This window comes from Convolutriloba macropyga, chromosome 2 (assembly GCF_964194025.1).
Source record: "Convolutriloba macropyga chromosome 2, txConMacr16.3, whole genome shotgun sequence".
Classification (NCBI taxonomy): Eukaryota; Metazoa; Xenacoelomorpha; order Acoela; family Convolutidae; genus Convolutriloba; species Convolutriloba macropyga.
The window spans coordinates 45,008,682-45,030,012 of NC_134469.1; the positions used below are offsets into that span (position 1 = coordinate 45,008,682).

The window sequence follows — 21,331 nt, forward strand, 5'->3', positions numbered from 1 at the left end:
ACTTCTTCAGTAGAACAATTAACAAAATTAGATCTAGACAAATAGAAAGATCAAGTGATTAATATTATTATAGAGTTAACTGTTAATGATGATCTTGAACTAATTGATGCTGCTGTCAGTCTTCATAATAAATTGTAATTTTTGTTTAGCTTATCTCTAATCATAGTTTTATCTCTTGGTCTAGCCCTAGATCTAGCTTCTTATCTAGGCTGAGTTTTATCTCTATTCCTAGTTTTCACAGTTTAAGAATCTCCATCCTTTCTCATATTCATCAGCAACGCTGCTTGGTGGATCCTCTTCTTCCGTTTTAACATGTTTCCTTGTTTAAAAATGATCAAATTCTAATTATAGTTATAGATGTTTCGCAATTTGGCCATTTGTATCTGGCAACCAATTTCTCCAATTTCCCCCCATCAGCGAAATTGCATCGCCGATTAGTGAAACTGCTTCGCCGATCAGTGAACCTGTTCCGCCGATCAATCACAAGATCTCCATTTAAAATTCTATTATTGATCTTATATATTTCTGAATGTGAATTAAATTTACCCTCATTATCTAAGTATTTATCACAAATATCACAATATTAATATTCTGCTAGATATGGATCTTCTTTAATTATTCTCATCTCAATTTCTTCGGAAGTAATCTTATTAATTGCCTCACGTATAATTCTTAGCCTCATCTTAGTAGTTTTTTCTATTTTTTGCAGATTTTGCAAGTCTATTATAATTTTTACTTTCTATTACAAAATTATTACAAATGTAGATCACATTAACATGAATATTTTATGTTATGATGTGATTAGCACAAAAGATAGATACGAAGATATAAGTAAACATTATAATAAACATGATTTATTTGTATATATATATATATATATATATATATATATATATATATATATGTATATATATATATATATATATATATATATATATATATATATATATATCATGCAATATGTGTAAAAGTTATAAACATACAACATGTTTTAGATTTGGTAGGGTTAAATGTAGGTTGTGTGTTTATTTATATAGATATAGATTTGGCCATACTAAGAACCAGTTCAATGAACATGTTCTTAAATATTATATTACTTAGTCGCGCACCCCGCGTCAGCTATGTTTTTTGTTAGAAACTCGTTTTGCGGTTGAATAAGCCTTATTTGTCAATAGATTAAAAAAAGAAAAACGGATAAAAAAAGAAAATAAAGAAAAGTATTCTTTCTATGAGTCAAAAAAATTTACACTCAGTATAGCCATGGGTTTGGGTTTATTCAAGTCAAAATTTGTTGATAAAACCCTAAGCATGCGCGTGGGGGCACTAATCTTGATTAGTGGCTGGTTAGTATCCCCCTTTTTCCACTACTTCAGTTCAGCACTGTCCGAAAAGGTTATTCTTTAAAACGTTGTCAGAAGTTGCGCAAAAAATAGTATAACAATAATTTTTTTTGATCATTAACAGTTCATAATTGATCTCTAGCTTCGTGGTCGTTAACGGCCGTAACCAAATCGAATTAGAAAGTACACTCGAATAAATTAGCGAAAGGAGATGACCATTAATTTTAAAGTCACATCCGACTTTTCGAGAAATTTGTTAGAGTGTTTTTTGAATTAAATTGAACGGTGTAGCTAAGTAATCAACCAAATTTTAATTATTAATAATTTAAATTCAATTTGCAGACTCTTTGTAGTTGTTACTTCTTGTGTTTCCTACTTCTCGGTTTGATTGGAAGTTGTCTTAATGTGATGCGATTTTTTTCAGAACAACTTGTTCTTTTGAAAAGTTGAAAAATTTTGTTACCGAATTTATTTAAGATAGGCTTGTTGAATAATCAGGAGCTGGCTTCCAAATGAAGAAAAAACTGATAGTTTTGAAGTTTTTAAACGACTAAAAGGTAGTTCATGTAGCTTGGTTGGCAAAACTTAGCAACTTGATTTGAAGATTGTGAACTTATGAAAACTAATTGTTCCGACCCCTCTTGAAGTATATTTTTCCCTTTTTGCAATGTCTCCCATATCACCATGAACACATACAAACATCCCTCCACCCCCCACACACGCACACTCATACATAAACAGACACATACATACACACACATACACACATGCACACGCACACACGAACGTACATAAGAAACTACAGAATATGAGCAAATCATTTATTTTTAAGTTTCTCAGGAACACTTCAAAAGCTTTAATTATACTTTCTAGTTCTAATTGGTAACTCTTTTCAAGTATAATTTTCAGATAATTGTAAATTAATAACTGTTCCGACCCCTCTTGAGGGGGAAGGAACTATATAATCAAATGGTTTCTTTTTTTTCAGAAAATTTTTGCCGATCGATATTTTAATTTTAGTGAGTTGAGACTGGTATCTTTAGAAAGCTCGTCCAGCGTAGAATAGGGAACTAAAAAGATTTTTTTTATTTTTCTTTCGTTGATTTTATTCACACTTTGCGGTTTTTTTGACTGAAATTTTTCTAATTTTGCTAAAATTTGTTAAGCTTTTTCAGAAAGTTTTGTGGATTTCAATTTTAAAAACAGAAAAAATGTTGGTTTTTTTAAATTTTTGTAACAAATGTTGACTCAATACTTCAAAATTCAGCTTTTTTTTCATTAAAGCCAGCACGAAATCAGTTTCTTTGGCCCCTTTTGATTAAATTTGCAGAAAGTACACACCCAAAAACCACTATCGCAATCTTTGTAGACTCAAAGGAGGGATATTTTTACTTCAATTTCCGTTGCGAGTGCTCCGTAATTAAAATTTTGCCGTTTTTTTGCTAACTTTACTTGTTGATTATCAAAAACGCAGCATTTATCTTTTATTTTTCTTTACTAACAAAATATCTATATGTATAACAAAAAATTAAGTGTCCTTAATAGACGAACATTATTAGCAGAGCTAGTTTTGGACCAATCTTAGACTGTTAGAGTTCAAAAAAAATTTGGATAGCTGTCAGTCGGTCTTTTTTATAATAAAATCTCGATCTTTTTTTACATATTAAATAATTAACATAAAATTTCAAATCAAAGCTCTTTAGTGTTAAGTCCAATTCGCTTTCGAATTAGCTCCAAATTATTGTATCGAGTTTATTACTTGAAAGCTTATGGTCGTTTTGACTTTTATAAAGATTTAATTTTAGCTTCTTCTTTTTTACTGAATTCAAATTCAACTTTAATTGCTGTTTTACGCCTTAAGTTATGGTTCTCTGTCTTCGATACTACTAGATTTCACTTTTTTTTTACTTCAGGTATTTGCCAATTTTTCACGTTTTCTAGTTTTGTCAGATTATCACGTTATTGACAGTTCATATATCACATTATTGGCGTTCAAAATAAGGCGCAATTAATAATAATAAAATCCTTAAGGATATAGACCCTTGTTCTAACGGCTTCGACAATAAATTCTCGAAGAATTTAATTGAATTTTTTAATTTTGTCTTTAACTGTTGTTTATACTTTGTCTTTTTAGTCGTATGAAAATTCCTGTACAATTAACCGGTTTCATTTGTTTTTTTAGACGAAAAGATGGCCCGATATTTTGATGTTAGTAAATAGCTGATGACTTTCATGAATTTGAATACAATTGTTTTACCAAATAAAAAAATTTTTTTTTTTAATTTCGCGATTTTGTTCCTTTTATTGTCTCTTTGTTACCTAGTCTTTTTAATTACAGGCCAAATATGACAAAATTGTTGTCAAGGGAAGTTGTTAAACGGATTGTTGTCACAAAATCTAATGTTTTGAATGGATTCGTTATGACTTTACTGGCTTCGACACGGGTTTCTCACAATAATAAGTAAATTAATTTTTGGTTTTGTCATATTTTACGTTCTTTTTGTAGACGTAAGATATATTCTGGATAATTGCAGGTATCAATGGCTTCCTTTGAAAGAGTAGACGAACCTGTTTAATTATTTCATTTTGTAATTAATTGCTTTCATGTCTTTGGAAATATTTCTTTTTCGAACAGAAACAAGTATCACTTAATTTTGCCTTTTTTTCTTTTTGTCTACTTGTTACCTGGTTTCATAAATGAGAGGTCACATAATGCATTATTGGTCTTCGAACAAATTACAATCAAAAGTATTTTGAGGGCCAAGTATGGCTTTACGGCTTCGAAAGGTTTTTCTGGCAAAATTTAGCTGATTTTTTGTTTGTTGTCTAGTTGTTGTTCTTTTTGTAACCGCAGAAAAATTGAATACCGACATTTCTTAATTCTTGTCTTTAGAAGCACTGGGAGTTGTAAACCTCTGGGATCTTCAGGTTGATTTCTAATGGTTTTCATTTCTTTGAAATTACCTGTTTTAAATAAAAACCTAAGCGAATTTTTCAAATTTACTGTTTTTGTTCTTTAGTGTCTAATTGTTACCAAGCTTTATAATGGACTGGTCTCATATCTTTTCTGGTGAATTACAAGTTATTTTGTTCAGTTTCTGTTTTATCTGACGCTATTTTGACTTAGTTATTAAGTTTTGTGTTTTAAAACGGACATAAATTTTTTGATGTAATTAATGTTTGCTGTTGTTGTTGATTGATTTTGCTGTTCGTCTTGACTCGCTTTCTTAATATTGACATGCTTCATGAATCTAATGTGTCTTTTTTTATTCCATAGATGTATTTGCTTTGGAGGCTATCGTTTCGTTCATACACCAATTTTTTTTTGAAAAATACTTGAATTTTTTGTTGTTTTTCTATCTGTTCCTCATTTGGTAGACAATTATGCTAAAATTGTGGATGAGCGGGGTCGGAACCTTATCTGTGATTGCACATTACCGAGCCCCCTTGTTGTTTATGTTGTCACTGATGAAAAACAATGTTGAAGAGCAGAGCGAAAAGGGTTGTTTCTGTTCCTGCCAAATTTATGATAGAGAGCGTTGAAGGAAAATGTAGGAAATTAATTGTCACTAAGCGAGAGAACTTTCCGTTCCATTACAGCATTTTCAAAGTGGTTTTTAAAATAAAATTTGAATCCTTTTTCGGAAGAGAGTTGATATCATTGCGTAGATTGTTATCGTCGCATTGTGTTGTCAAAGTTTGTGTTTAAATTGAGTAGTTTGCGGGCGTTTTGCGTTTTGCACTTTTTTGTAATTTGGCTGCTATCCTCGTTTTGAAGCAACTTAAAATTCATGAGCCAAACTTCAATGCTTCACTGTTTGGATTAGGCAACAAAAAATTTGAAACAAATAAAGGGACACTGTTTATTTCTCATAATAATGCAAACAAGATGGTCATACTTTTGTGGTGTTAATTAACTTGCGCATTGCCGAATTGCTAATGTTGAATTTATAGCTAAAATGGCTGGTTTTGCAGACTTTCTGCAGTTTGTTTGCAAAATTTTGTGTCTTTTTAACCAATAGCGTAGGATCAGTGAGTACCAGGTTTTTTAAAGCTACTAAGAAGCAGAAAATTTCCTTGTACGTTGGACACTTTTATACGCAAATCTGATTTTGAAACAGTTTTTGTTTTTAGGGACGTTTCATTTTGCCATATTTCAGTTTGTTCGGCGTCTGGCTTTGATGCTTGCCACCAATTTTTATTAACTGTTGGATGAAGACTTATTGAAATTGAGAAATTTCGGCATCTTGTTTGTAAATTGATTTTTATAGAGATTTTGAAATCAAAAGTTTGTAGAGTTATATTTTGTTTTTTTTAGTATCTTATTCAAATTGTTTCCCAGAAAGTTGGAAGATTTATTTCTTGATAACAATTGAGGTTTGCGGTAAGGCACATTTGCTGGGAAACTAGAGAGAAAGTCTGTTGTGATTTTTGGTTTTTTTCAATGTGCTGGCTCGATGTGCTGTTTAAAGGTAAATCATTCGAGGCTAAGTTATAGATTAAGTTTTATTGGGAGTTTCTCAAAAAAATTCACCCCTTTCCAATTTAGCCCCTTTCTGCTGCTGAACAGAGGAACGATTTTTAATGTTGGCTGTTTTTTTAAAAACTCACACGAAGAACTTGTTAAGCATTTTTTTCATCAGTAGTTTTGTTTGAGTGTGTTTAATACATGAAATGATGAATGTGAAAACTGAATCTTTCAGTCAGATATAAGTAACTAAATTTTTGTAAACTGTTTTCTGCTAATTAGACGGAGACAGATATGTATTTTTTGTGACCAATTTTTTTTTCAAAAAGTAGTTTGTTTTTTTTTTCTACTGTTTTGGCCAAAATAAAGCAACAACACTTGCAATTTTTGGGCATTGCTTGAGGAAAGACGTCAGCATAATAGACAAACAATAGTAAAAATTGACTTTTCTCATCAACAGTTGTGGTTTTTGCAAATAAATGGCCGAAATTTATTTCGAATTCAAATTCTGACATCAAAGAATATTTTTTTTTTCAAAAACTTCATCCAGTTTTTGCGTCTGTTGAAAAAGGCCCCGGTTTAGACGATGTTGAACGTTAACGTCGACTTTTAATTTTTTCAAATCAGAATTTGTAGTTGGCACCCCAATTCGTGTTATTTCCGCAACTCTCACGGCTATGTTTTATAAAGATTTGTTCAAACAGTTGGATGACGTACCAAATTCATGGGGCTATTTTGGCCACGGCGATGCAAGCAGTGAGAAAAAGCTAATGTTTTTGTGACGTGAATTTTTAAGTAGACACACAGAAGACAAGCAGTGTTGACTTTGTGTTTTTTATCCTATGTTTTTTAAATCTTATATTCGTGTCTTTTTAATCCTATGCGGCACTCTGACTTATGTTTAAAGTGTGTTTTTTAGTTATTGATTTTCTCTAAATGGTTCTTCAAATCCATTTGTAGTCATTCATATATTTAATTTTTGTCGAGTTAATGAAAACATTTGATTTTTTTGTTCAGGATTTTTCCTGTCATAATTTTTCTTTGTTCCCACGATCACGCGATAATTACAAAATCAGAATTTAGATAAAAGAATTTAAATTTAATCAGCTGGTCAATTCTATATACTGTATACGCGTGATTAAAAATTGAGAAACTATTAGAATCAATCTAAACAATCTAAACTTAACAATCAGTTTTTGAATATGATTTAAAATTTTTAGATTCGTTTTCAGTAGAAAAAATGCTAAATATAATTCACGGCAGTTAATTGAGATAGCAATCCAGCACTTGGTCTCGTTACGGTTTTCTAAACGCACGGTTGCATTTGCTTCAAACTTGAAGCTAGGTTAGTGTAAAAGCTCGTGTTCACATTTCCGCCAGCAATTCTCTGTTTCTCCAAATGTGAAAGTTTTTGGCACATCTGGCAATTAGCTTCTAGTCCAATATAGTCAACCTGTTTCGTCTTCCTCCAATTGTGGTACTGCATCAATGCTGTTCTGTTCTCCAAAAGATAGTTCACGTGTTCGGCTAAGTGTTCCATAGACTTGAAGTCCGATGTGTGAATGAATCCTCCTGCATAGTTGGATCTGTTTCCCTTCGCTAATATTTTTTAAATCGTTTATTGCTTCTGGCACCATTATGAAAATAAGGATTGTTTGTATTCATAAAAAAATGACGCAAAGTTCAGAAACCGAACTTTAGCATCACGACAGAGGTTATTTCACAGTTGGTGTCTTATAAATTTGCTGCTTGCTAAAAAAAACTAAGGGAAAAACTTTCTCTAGCAACCTCAAAAAATATTAATCTAACAGCAAAGCAAGTTTAAAACTTGAAAGTGTGAAAACATATCTGCACCTTTTATTAATAAGCATGTGAATCACATTTTTGAACGTAACAATTTGTGTCAATTTCATAATTTATCGGCTTTATTATATATCGGCTTTATCGTTTTATTATAATATAATAAAACTAATGAAATTGATGTTAATAATCTTATAAATACTTTAATATTTTTGAGAACAAATGATCGATACAATTTCACGAGACAAAGGAACAAAAAATAGGGGGAACTATGAGTAACTATCCAAAAGTTATTGACCTTTGAACTTTTTTTCATAGATTTGTTGCATCAAATTCAAAAAGCCATAAATTAAAACAAAACAACCCGGGTCGAATGTCCTCCCTAAAATCCTCCCATTTTGATGTAAGAGTGGGGGGGGGGGTAATTTGTCTATGGGGGTAAAATGATGTAAGAGTGTCGGGGTAATTTGTTCAGAGGGGGTAAAATGATGTAAGAGTTGGGCTGCAATGGGAGGATTTTTGAGGAATTACCCCCTGACTGAAATCGCCATGTAGGAGTGGGCTGCAATGGCCTGCAATGGGAGGACTTTTCAGGAATTACCCCCTGATTGAAATTGCCATGTAAGAATGGGCTGCAATGGCCTGCAATGGGAGGACTTTTCAGGAATTACCCACCTGACTGTAATTGCCATGAAAGAATGGGCTGCAATGGGAGGACTTTTCAGGAATTACCCCCTGACTGAAATTGGTGAACAGAATAGCTTTTGTTTCCTTAGAAAGCTTGTGACATGTAATGAAAAGCAAAACAAAGGGGCAAAGATCAAGATCAAGCTCAGGTTTTTGAAAAAAAAGTCAAGATTGATTAAACTAAATAGTTCCAAATGAGATCTCTTGTTAATTATTACAAGTCATACTACCTCAAATAGAAAAACAAATAAATGCTTAAGTAAAACTTTCACCAATATTTTGACAAAAAAACAGTTTTGAAGCCGTAAAAACCAAAAAATTATCAGCGAAAAATATAATTTAACCCCCCGCAATGGCACAGGACATTATTTTTTGATTTGACAGGAAATGAGAGAAAAGTAATAATTACGAAAATTACGGGCACACATCCAAAACTCTTGAACTCTCTTGAAACTTGTTGTATCTTAGTCATAAAATCAAACGTGAGAACAAAAAACACTTGGCAAACTCTGTTTGGGCTTTTGGAAAAAAATATGACCAGTGTGTTTTCACTGAGACCAATTAAAAAGTTGAAGAAAAAAGGACAATAGCGTGAAATTGAAAAACTGAATTTTTTGAAAACAGCTTTTTTCAAAAACGTTACAAAAATTAGCTTTGAATTGAGGGCAATTATTCGGTTCATTTTTTCTGTAGGAAGCCAAAGAAACCTGCCGTTGATCTTCGCAGTTCATATAATTACAAAATGACAGCAAATACATCCAAAAACCAAAATTTCACAACAATTTTCAGAAAAAACTTCCGAAACCAAAAAACCAATAAAATATGCGGGCGAAAATCCAAATGTATTTAATTGCTCCTGCTCGCAGCTTCAACGGGATCTGTCAATTTTGTCATTGTGTGGTAAACGGCAAGTATGGCCCAATTATAAGGAACATAAAGTTTTTATGAAAACGTGTAGCGTCATAGTTATAAAAGCGACAATTAAAACCTAAAACAGCTAGACATATTACTTTTTTCTTCAAATAAAAAGAAGATGGGACCTGTGATATTGAGATTATCCCACAAGTTGACATATATACAAAACTGTTGGCAAAACTCAAACTTCACTGATATTTTTGGAAATCAATTTATTAAAAGTCAATGGAGCCATTAGTTGTTAACTGAAACTATCAGATTGGTTCACTTAAAATTCGTTAGAAAGCCAATTGGACCTATGATCAGTGAAACTACGTCATGAGACTTCAAAGAGAAAACCAATTGAAAAAAAAATCAAAAGAAGATAGCATCCCAATACAATCTGAATCTTTTGATTGTAAATAGCCACGATGAGATAAAATTTAGCTTTACTATCGTTGGGCGGTACACTTGGGAAACAAAGTTTTTCCAAATTTTAGCGTAATAAATTATCTGGTCTAAACAATTCTTAAATTGAACCAAATCGCATCTGATATCAAATTAAATCTAAAAAAAACGAAAATCAAAAAAATTAAATTATATCTTCTACGCTTATCGGGGTTCCGAATGATATCATTCACAAATTTCTGGGATTAACATATCGATTGGCCTCAATTGACTGAAAAAAAAACTAATTGATCATATAATCCCACCCCCACTAGTTTTGTGTCGGAACAATAAGGGAAATCTTTTTTCGAAGCGGGGCTGATCAAAGCATGAATGGAAAGAAAAAACAACAATCCAAAAGCAGAGGTGAATTAGTTTAAAATTGATGTTAAGAAGACGCAACAACAGCATGTAGCGAAGTCAGCACACTTATATCATCCAATGAATCCTCAATTCAGATCCTTCTATAATGCAAAAAAACAGTTCGTTGATCAATTTAAATTCATGCCATTTCAAAGCACTGTTGGGTGATTTAAAAGATTTTTATTTTAAACTTACTAATTCTTAGCAGGACATTAATCGAAGGCTTCAAATATTGATTAAATTTAGTGTTAAATTTTGATGTTGAGTTTCACAAAAATGGCACCAATTTCTTAGAGATTTCTTAGAGACCTTTCAGGAGACATTGTCTTTGGAAAATTGGTGTTTTTGGAAAATTTGTCAGGAGAAAGTTAATTCTATCTAAAAAAATTAGAAAACAAAGTTCAAGAAAGCGGACTAGTGCACTTTTTGTGAAGTTGCTTTTATTACTGCAAACATTTGGTTCTTTGTTGACTGATTTTAATTACAAAGAAAATTTCTAATCAGGATCGTTGACAGCTTTTACTTCAAATTCTGTTATTGATATGTCAGCGTTGATGATTTTTTTTGATTTTTCATTTTCACTTGTTTTTTTGGGGACTATTTTATATGGTGTTCAAGGTCGAAAGAACTTTCAAGGTCTCAATAAAATTGTAACCAAGAATTACGTGCCCTAACAAAGTCACAAGAATTGGAACTTTCACAACGACAAGTTTGTTTCCGTTTGGATTCAAAAAGCTATACATAAGCAAAAAAAGCGTTGAAGCAGAGCTTCATTAGTAATCAAAAATATTAAAATGAACTTGTATTCATTTGGGTTGAATTTACCGTTTGAGACACTTCTTTAATCTAAAACATGATTTTCATGCCCTTCCAAAACTGTGATTTCCTTAGTTGTGAAAATATCCCGACTTTGAGGCGGCTTTTCAACTTACATTCCCATTTGATTTCGAATATCCAAAGTTTGTTAGAGTTTGTCAGAAATCCTACTAAATTATTACTGGGAACATTTTTCTGGCAAGAATTTTGCAGCGGAATATCGGTTGTTATAACCTCTGACTTAAAACTTGCAACAACTTAGTTTTCGTTCCAATAATATAGAATCTTGCAAGGCCACCTCGTAAGGACTATCATATTCAAATTCTTACAAGATGAATATACTGGAACGATTGGGTTGTCATGGTACGTGAAGCAATGGTGCAAAAAAATAAGCAGGTCCCACTGACCATGAATTAAGGCTTTGCGGAAAAATTTCCGAAAAAGCTTAATAATAACGAGGAGTGGTTAATTTGCTGCTGAAAAATCTAGTGCATTTAACTGATCTAAAATAATCTGAATTGTGATGTGCAAAACAAACCACTACCTTGATTACATAAATTTGCTGCCATTTGCTCAGTGCAACTTACAAAACCTGACTTCTAGAATGAAAGAAACAGATCCTTGCCAGGAAGTACTTCTTCGTACGAATCTCTCCAGCCATTCACAATTGGAACAGCACCAACTTTTAGAGCATTCACAAATTTCTCCGTGATGTATTCCGCACATATTGAATTCTCAAAAGCAATGTAAAATTTGCAGTCGCTGATAATTTTCTGTTGCGGAGTGTGCAGATCATTTGACATTCTGTTCACAGGCCCGTGATTGATCACATTGGTGCGAACTGATGACAGACAACTGTTAGCTGCCATACCCCATAAGTGGGCCTTGTTTTTCAAAGCTGCGATGAGTTTTCTGCCCATAACGGTTCTATGTGCCATATCGGCGTAACAGTTGCTAACAATCCAACAAACGCTTTTTGCTTTCTTGTCAAGACTTACTTCTTTTTCCAGAGATTCGTAATCGGACGCTATTCTTTTTGGACGTATATAGAAATAAGGTCTGTTAATTGTAGCTTGTGGAGATGCAAAAATGGTCCAATTGAACGAGTTTTCTAGAACAGGTTGATTTAGATCAGCAAAGATACCCGGGTTCCTTGCCGACTCAAGAACCCAATATCCCCACACCTGGTTCACGGGCCTTTTTGTAACAAAATTTTGCAGGTTTACTGTTTTAATTAACAGTTGAATGCCATGACGTATGCCAGTAACTAGCGCATCATAACTAGAAAGGTTGAACAAATTTTTGGAGTCGTAAGCCGAGTAAAATGAACAGTTGAAGTCTAAGTTGCATTGTTCGCGGACGTTGCCTGTGAAGAAAATATCGGTTTGACCGTTGGCGCGATTGTTATTTTGGGGAAAAATGAGAATTCTCTTGTCACTCAGCTTCACTGACTCGGTTACTCTAAAACATGACAAATCCGACTCCAGAGAGGCACGCTGAAAGCATTTGATTGTTTCAAGTGAAACATTTTGGCTAAGAACTTTTTGGAAGGACTGAAATCATGGTTACAATCATTAATTATACACTGAAAGAAAATTTCTAAAGCGTCCTTAAATCAAAGTAACGCGGTTTGAAAACTAACTTCCAAGAAACTAAATGACCTCTTAGAAACCAAAAACTATGATCTAAGAAAATGACACATCAATATTTAAAAAATGAACTTCAAGGCGTTAATTAAAGCTGCAACGAACCATTATTCAGATGCCAAATTTCAAGTTCTAGCCGAGTACTGATGATAGTAGGGTCTAGGAAATAATCCCCGCAGAACGAAAAACCCATTCTGGCGTTTAAAAGATTCCGCGTCGAGATGTGAATGGGTGTGACCAAAAATTTTTGTACGAAATGCGCTGAATTTGCTGAAAATTTGAGGGGGATATAATGAATGCATTAAAAGTTTAGTTTTTCGCGCTGAATGTACAGAAGAAAAAAATTTTCAGCACTTGTCAACACATTTCATACAAAATTTCAGCACATTTTTCAGCACATCTGTTACATAATTTCAGCACTTCAAGAAATCTCGGAATCAGCATTTTCAGCTAATTGCTTACACAAAATCAGCACATTTCTTACAAAAATGCTGCACATCTTTCAACACATAAGTTACATAATCTCAACCCCTCAAAATTTCAGCCAAATTCTGACATAATTTTGGCACTTCGGGAAAACAGAAATTCAGCGCTTTCAACATATTCCTTACATAAATTCAGCACCTTTCTGACAAAATTGCAGCACATAATTTGTCATAATTTTCTACAAAATTAAAAACACTTAAAAATTTCAGTTCCAGTTTCCCCTAAATTTAGCGCTTCAGAATAAAACACATTTTCAGCAATTTCAGCGCATTCCTTACTTAAAGACTTTGCGTGCTGTTTTATTGCGCACTATTGTTTATAACGTGGTCATTATGTACTCTCGTTCAGTTTTTTAAAATATCTGAAGAGCCCCTCATTAAAGAAAAATCTCCGTTGTTTCTTAAAACAATTCATAATTTTGAAAAGAACAAATTAAATGCATCACATTTTCATCAAGACTAATGGAAGAAAGACAATTATACTTAAGCCACCTGGTTTCAATCAAGTTTTGTGGCAATATACTCAGGCTGCGATCACTGCTTTATCTTTAAAATTGTCAAGTTTCTTAAGTCTTGAGGCGATTTTCTAACTGTTTCTTAAATTGAAACACTGAAAAATATTGCAAAAATGTGGAGATGGCTGCTGAAATTCAGCGGATAAATGTTATATAACTGCCCGCCTAATTTGTTGACAGTTGAATCTTAAACTGTCTCGTGCGTTACGCATTCTTACTTTTTGAACTATAAACATAAAAATGAGGTCTCCCGTTTTTCCTATTTATCAACCCCACATCTGTTCCTGATTCATTCACCCTCTATCATTTTACTCCCCTATCATTTAACTCCTCTATCAATTAACACCACCGTCATTTAACCTTTCTATCATTTGATCAGTTGACGTCCTCTGAAAATTAACTAGGCTAACAGTGAGGGTATTCTGTTGCTCTGACGATCGATCAACTAAAAAAGGAAAGGTTTTTATTTGGTGAAGCAAGCGCTATCTTGTTACTCTGCTAGTTACCCTCTTCAATTTTTGTTAATTGTTGTATCTATGATTGCCTCGAAATCAAATAATGCTCAATAAACCCCGTAATATTATTTCTAGTTCTATGTATAACAGAGGTGAGAGAAATACTCTCATATTACTGGAAAAACAAGTAAGACAATTTATAATAGTAATCAAAATAGTAATAACACAATATCCGAGATTCACTTCCCAAATTAAGTCTACCAAAATGGTCACAGCATCCCAGTTGGTCTGGCAATTACAAATCTTTCCCAAATTTTAAAGTCATTGAAATAAACGTTGCCTAGCTTTTCCTCCAGGATTCATGTTTTCATGATAATTAACACTAGTCCTGATCAAAAGCCCTCTGTTATCCTTCTTTGTCGATCACAACAACCCATTTTACAATATCTCTTTCTGCTTTATAAAATAGTTTTTATATTTCAGTAGTCGCATCAGACCGGCTGCTCTTGAACTCAATTTGTTTCTCTTGCAAAACAAACTTCGCTATCAAAACTCTAACCACTTCGTCTCCACATGTGTTGCTTTAATTTAAAACCAACCTACACGCTCTTATCTTAAACAAAAAGCCTTATCTCCTAGGTAAATATTGCAATTTGTACTCAAAATCTGTCACATTCTAAAGGATTCTGACACGTTCTGTTTACTACTCAAGCAAATCAATGTCAAAATACGCTGTGTTATTGAACTGCTGTCAGCAATTGTTCAGCATGTTTTTATCTTAAGCAAACTGGACCTTTGGACTCTTAACTAAACAAATACGCTTAGATTTTCAATACTATGCACTTGACATATCAATCTCTATTTGCTCAATAAACAATGAACATTACTCTGAAAAATTCGTTTTGTTCTTCTTCCGTCCCAAAACCAGCCAAATGTAATCAATCTCTGTCAAAAAGCAATGCGTTAAGTCGTCAACTAATTTTTACCCGAAATTCAGGTATAGATTTTGCTCCCATTTTCAAACCCTTTCAAGCTATTTCTTGCCAATAGTTATGCAAGAAAACTCAATTCTTTTAAGACCCCAAAAACTGATCTCAAGGGGTTGTTAAGGGGTCACACGTACAAGATGAGGTGTCAATTTGCTATAAACACATGTTTTTGCTAAAAGCCAATCACAGGTGCACCTGAACGCAAATTTCAATGACCTCACTTTTGATAGGACCTCACTTTTGAATGTGCAATGACCTCACTTTTGAATGTGCATGATTCGTGGGTCAAAGTTAAAAAAATTATATTTCGTGTCATAAAGCTTTGGAAACTGTAGGGTGCCAACTGATTGCAAAATTTTTGTCCTTGCGTTATCCTTTTCAAGTCGTCTCTGTTCTTAATTTTACTTAAGAATTCGTGAGAGTTGAAAACTGAAAATTATCAAAATTGACCGGGGTAGTTTTTTTTGTCACCAGTTGTCTCAGCAAATCAAATTATCAAAATTTCAAACTCATCCGGCTGCTCAAAACGCCCAATTAAAAATTTTCCGCAATCTGGTTATCTTGAAGCAGTGACTTTCAGTCACAACCCGATGCGCAAATAGCATCATTAGAAGGCCTCTAAAACGTTACAATAACCCTCCAAAGTAATAATGCTACAACCAATACTCTGACAACAATTCAAACCCTACATGTAGTCTGTCCTTCATTTTTTTTGTTCAACTTATATTCAAATTTTTGGGGATTTAATGTTTCAGCTCAGGTGAAAAGTACCTTTTTGCAAATATTGCCTGTTTAAATTGAAATTTCCAATAACAGATTCTAGCATCATTGACATCCGATGCGTTAATCTACACGTAATTTTAATTGCAATTGTTCTATATCCCTGTATTGCACTTAAAAAGCTACTTTTTTCATTCAAAAGATCAAAAATTTTAAATAAGACAACTACTCTCAGAGATAATATGACGGAGGTGGGGGTCGGATTCACCCCAAATTTATAGCAGCCCGCGAGGAACTTTTGGGTTATTTGCGTTTAAAATTTAGTTAACATCCGGCCGGCTATTATGACCACACATGGGCCAGGCGTGCAGGGGGATGGATGGTGTATTTCTCAAGATTGATTTAACGCGCTTCTCATTGATAAAACCTAATTTTTCAGTTTTAAATCAGTTTTAAACTTCAGTTTTAATTCAAATTCTAATTATCTTCAGAATAACAAATTTACTTTCAAAAAATTTTAATAAAAATTTTTGTTTCAGGCGCTTCTCTGAAAACAATGAAAACTGGAATATTTCAGCTGATTAAAACCCCTTGTAGACAGCGAGGATAACTGTACCAACTTTTCAAAAGCTACGAAAAATTATATCAGGAGAAAAAAATTGATGATTTAGAAAATTTTTGAACATCGCTATGACCGACCGTTATAACCATTTATAAAGAAGTCTTTAATTTTGTTTCAGTTTGCAAAAATTCCAAATAGTTGGCAGCAAATGAAAGTTTTTGCCAACTGCAGCCTGATTCGTCAAGGTTTTTGTATCCTATGATTCTTTGTTAGATTAAAATCTCGTATTACAAAAAATAGATTGTGAAAAAGTGCGCTTTAGCCTACAAAAAATGGATGAAAAATTGATGAACTAGCTCGTTATTCTTTCTAATGCGAATGTTCATACCACCAGTTTTTGGTGGACTGCCTGTAGCTTTTTTTCGGAATAAAACTGAAATCGCCTTCTATTTGTCAGAAATCTATTCACAACGTATTCGCAACCAGAGCTTTGATGAAAAACGGGCTTTGTTTTTCATTTCGTTGGTTTTTCCTACTTTAGAGAATTTGCCCAAAATCTGCGATAATGCAAAAATCACCAACCAAATCGCCAGCTATTCCTCGTTGCTAATCTCAGCAACGAATTCTAGTGACAATAACACTGCAAAAATTGGCGACCAATCCCTCCAAAAATCAAAGGAACAATAGATTTGGCGACGAGCTCAAAGGATTAGAATCAATCACACTTGTCACTAGTAAAATGCGAAAACCTGCGACCTATATTCTAAAGTTTTAGGATGTCGCACCATTTCGCGCTCGCTAACTTTTCTGACCGTAATACATATACTTAAAATACATGAATAAAACAGTGACGATCGGCGTATACATACTCTAGCAAATGTTCTTTTTGCAATGTAATTGATTGAACTGAGTCATAACAATGTACAAATTGTCCAAAGCTATTTTTTGTCAAATGAGTTTGTCAATTGGGCTTTGCTAATGGTACACTGCCACGTGGAAAATTGTTTATACGAAGTTATATGAAGTTTATATACGTTGTGCAGTGAATTTTCCGAATAAAATTACGAATAAGAATTCAACATTCAACCTTGTTGTCAGGTTGAGAAAAAAAAGTGTCACCAAATTTAAGCAACAAAAAATTATCTACGAGATAGTTTGTTCTTCTGTGACCTTAAGTAGTTTACTTAAATGGCGGAGGTGAACATGAACGCAAGAGAGTGTGGGGAACGCACGCAAGACTGATTAACGCAAGAAAGTCTGGACATGAGCCCACCAAAGTCTGGTGGACGAATGACGGTCCGGACATAAATACACAACAGTTTTGTGAACGCAAGAAAGTCTTGACAACAAGAGTTTAGTGGACGCCAGAAAGTCTGGACATAAACGCACGAAAGTTTGGTGAACGCACAATGTTCCGAACATAAACGCACAAAAGTTTGGCGAATGCAAAAAAAGTCAGGACATGAACATGAAATCTTTCCGTCTGGACATTACATAATCCCTCCTGTGATGACAACTGCTCGGAATGCACGACTGCAGTGGTAATCAAACTGTCACAAACAGTTCAAACTGAATGATTTGTGCAGTTCAGCGAGAGCGACAAATCGTTTTTCCCCAAGAGCGGCACAACTGAAATTTTTTAATGTCGCAACGCTAAACCGAGTTCTAGTAACAACATTAAAAAATTGGTCATCTCAATCCCTATTTTGCAGAACTTTACAGTAAATCAAACGGCAACGCATCACAGTCTCTATCGACAGTGTTGGATATCGAATGAAAATTTGCTCGAAGGAATATATTCGAGTCATGTCACTATTATTCCTAAACGTCTTTCAAGGGTAAGGTTATGGGCTTGTGTGGATATTTGTCTCAGGAAACAAATTAGGTCAAATTTGAATTCCCTCTTGAAATTTCGATAACACTTTTCCACGGTGCACACTTTGCAGCATTCATGGATAGACAATTGAGATACAGAATTTTTTGCTGCCAAGTTACGTAGCAAAAATGGATATGGCTCGAGCCGACTGATTCTTGTTAAAAACTAACTAAAATAACTTAATTGTTTGAAAAGATAGAGACTTATTGTGCGTATTTATGGTACAGTAGTACATTTCATTCTGGAGCTAATAATTTGGTATAGCAAATCAAGTTATGTTAGTTAAATTTAATTTAGTTCACTTTCCTTCGCCATTTAATTTAATCATAATTTGAGTTCTTGTTTGAAGATAAAATCTTGAGTTTTCACGTTTTAACAATTTGTTTATATCCTATGTCTGATAACTTTGTCTGTTCATATTGTTCATGTCGTCTCGTGATCTTGAGTTACCGCAATTGGAATTCAATTGTCGTGATCAAATTGTTGATCAATTTTAGTTATTTTAATTTTATTTCATTCTGCTAATTTTCCTAATTCAAATTAGTTGTCTCTCTCTTAAACTAGATTTTGCTCCGCCAAAGTAATAAAATGTATCAGATGATTTTGAGTCCTATTTCGCTAAGCAAAACACCATTCTAATAATAGAACTAAGTTTCGCTCTGCCAAATCTACGCATATTCTGTATTCAGAATATTGAATCGTTCAGCTACAAAATTAATAGTGAATTCGCTCCGCGAATTAACCAATTAATTTGGAATAATAAACTTAATATTTCGGCACCGCGAATCAACCCAGATTACAGATTACGAATCTGTATGACATGGCGCAGTCAGCTCGTGAATCTAGAAAGACACCATTGTCGATAGAGTCATTTTGGGAACGCCCAACGTCGGACCCACCAATCAGATGGGAGAAATGGCGGATTCAAGTAAAGCTTGCGATTCTCGCGCGCGAGAATATCACACTGGACACGCTACTGCAACCGAAACCAACGATGGTCCGATTACCAGCTGAACCAAAGTACGAGATGCTAATTGAAGATGCAACAAATGAAACGGAGAGAGACCGTCAGATACGAAACAGCCAATTGAAATTGCAATGGGACTTAAATTGTCAAAAAATAACAGAAGCGGGAGTACTATGCGGGGAACGACCATGGCATCTTTGAGATCAAAAACGTGTGTCTCTTTTGTACCTCAGCATCGGTACAGAGGGAAGACGCTTTTTAACACAAAAATTCCTTCATGACAATATTTATGACCTGACTACACTCAAAATTTGGGAGATGATGGAGATAGCTTGTATCCACCAAAAAATATCACATTCGATCGGTATGTATTCTTCTCACGGAAGCAGAAAAAGGGTGAAACGGTAGAACAATTCTTCAGCATTTTGATAGAATTGAAGGAAAATTGTGATTTTGAAAATCGAGAGGAAGTGATCATCAGGGACATTTTTATCACAAACATGTTGGATGATGATATTCAACGCAAACTTCTCCGCGACACAGTTGACCCCGAAAGAGCACTTAGTATTGCAGTCAATATGGAAATGGGCCATCAGAATCAGCAAATAATATCATCAAATAACGGCGCAACTGGCAATACGGTGAATGTAATACAATCAATTAATCGATTTCGCGGCGCGGGTGCACGCGGAAATTAGTCAGGCAGAGTAGCAGCTAACCGTGCATCAGTCAATGTAGAGGTTGTGGTCAGGCTTGGACAACAACCCACCGCCAGGTTTGCCCTGCTATGGGTAAGAAATGCAATCATTGTGGTTTGCTCAACTGTTTTGCCAAGGTATGTCGGAAAAAACATAATAATGCACAAAATTCACGTCAAAATAATTGTATTAACAATGTAGAAACTGCGAAACTAAAGATCAAAATACAAGCCAGGAAAATCAAAACGTCAAATATATTAATTATAATGAACAATTTATTTTTGAATATCATTTTTTGGACGACAATTACGTTGCGACAGTAGAAAACGTTAGATCACCGCCAATAGCGTTGCAAAATATGAAGATAACGATCGGCAACACAGATTTTCACTTGCTCCTCAATTCCGGTAGCTGTTTTACGATCATCAATATGTCGCTCGCCAGAGAAATAATCTTTAACTGGGCGCAATCACAATGGTCGGAGAAAACAACCACTAGAATTAAAGTCTTTTTCTAATGATATTGTCGAAACTCTAGGCACTTTAAAAACGCCAGTTCGGTGTCATGATTGGAAAACTCAGAAAGCAAAAATCACGGTCGTAGCTGATGGTTTTCGACCAATTCTCGGACGAGACCTCTTCGATAAATTAGGCATAACAATATCACAAAACCTTGCCCGAATACGGAAGTCAATAATATAGAACCACCTTATGCAATTAAAAAATCGTTTGCAAAGGAATTTCCAGAAATAATCTCCCTAATAGGAAAATCTAAACATCACACGGTCGACTCAAAATTCCACAAAAATTATCAAATTACACATCAAAAAGGAAGCAAAGTGCCAATTCATCTCCAACCAAAAATGAAAACCGAAATTGAAAAATTGCTAAACGAAGGAATTATTGAAACACTAACTAACTGCTCTGATCAATTTTTTATTTCTCCAATAGTCATTACGGTCAAAAAGGATCAATCAATCAAAATAGAATTAGATTCCAAAATCCCGAATAAACCTATTCACAAAAACAAGTATCAAATGCCGAACATAGACTCGCTAATTCAAACGATTTCTCAAACACTGTCAACCGCGCCGCAAGAGACGGCTTATTTTACGACTCTTGATTTGCAGTACGCGTACAGCCAACTCAATTTACACAGTGATACGGCCCGCCATTGTAACTTCAACCTCGTAAGCGGATATATGACCGGCACAAATCGTTTTAAAACTGGATTTTACGGCCTCACGGATATGCCGGCTGAATTTCAAAAAGCAATCGATTGTATTCTCGCAGGCCTGGATAATACCTTCTGTTTTTTGGACGATATATTAATAGTGAGCAGAGGAGGCATAGAAAAAGATCTCGATTTAGTACGAAAAAGTCTGATAAAGTTAGATCAAGAAAATCTCCGAATAAATCTTGCCAAATGTCATTTCGTAAAGGATAAAATCCAGTGGCTCGGACATTATATTACACAAACAGGTATAACACCATTGTCAAATAAAACAGATGCAATCGGAAAATTATCAGCACCTGCCAATCTCAAAAAACTCAGATCCTTTATGGGTTCAGTTCATCACTAAGGAAAATTCATTCCGAACTTG

At 34.1% G+C, this 21,331-nt stretch overlaps 1 protein-coding gene across 2 annotated transcripts in view; it reads right to left on the reverse strand.

Moving 5' to 3' along the window:
• Positions 1-6,886: 6,886 nt before the first annotated feature.
• The window catches only part of LOC142335307 (4-galactosyl-N-acetylglucosaminide 3-alpha-L-fucosyltransferase 9-like), a 39,589-nt gene continuing 25,144 nt past the window's right edge, over positions 6,887-21,331 (reverse strand). For both annotated transcript variants that reach the window (XM_075383753.1, XM_075383752.1), the window contains 2 exons: positions 11,441-12,276; positions 6,887-7,380 (listed from right to left, as the gene is read on the reverse strand). In XM_075383753.1, coding sequence (XP_075239868.1) covers positions 7,115-7,380; positions 11,441-12,276 — 1,102 coding nt within the window. In that variant the 3' untranslated portion in view covers positions 6,887-7,114. The remainder of the gene's footprint in view (positions 7,381-11,440; positions 12,277-21,331) is intronic.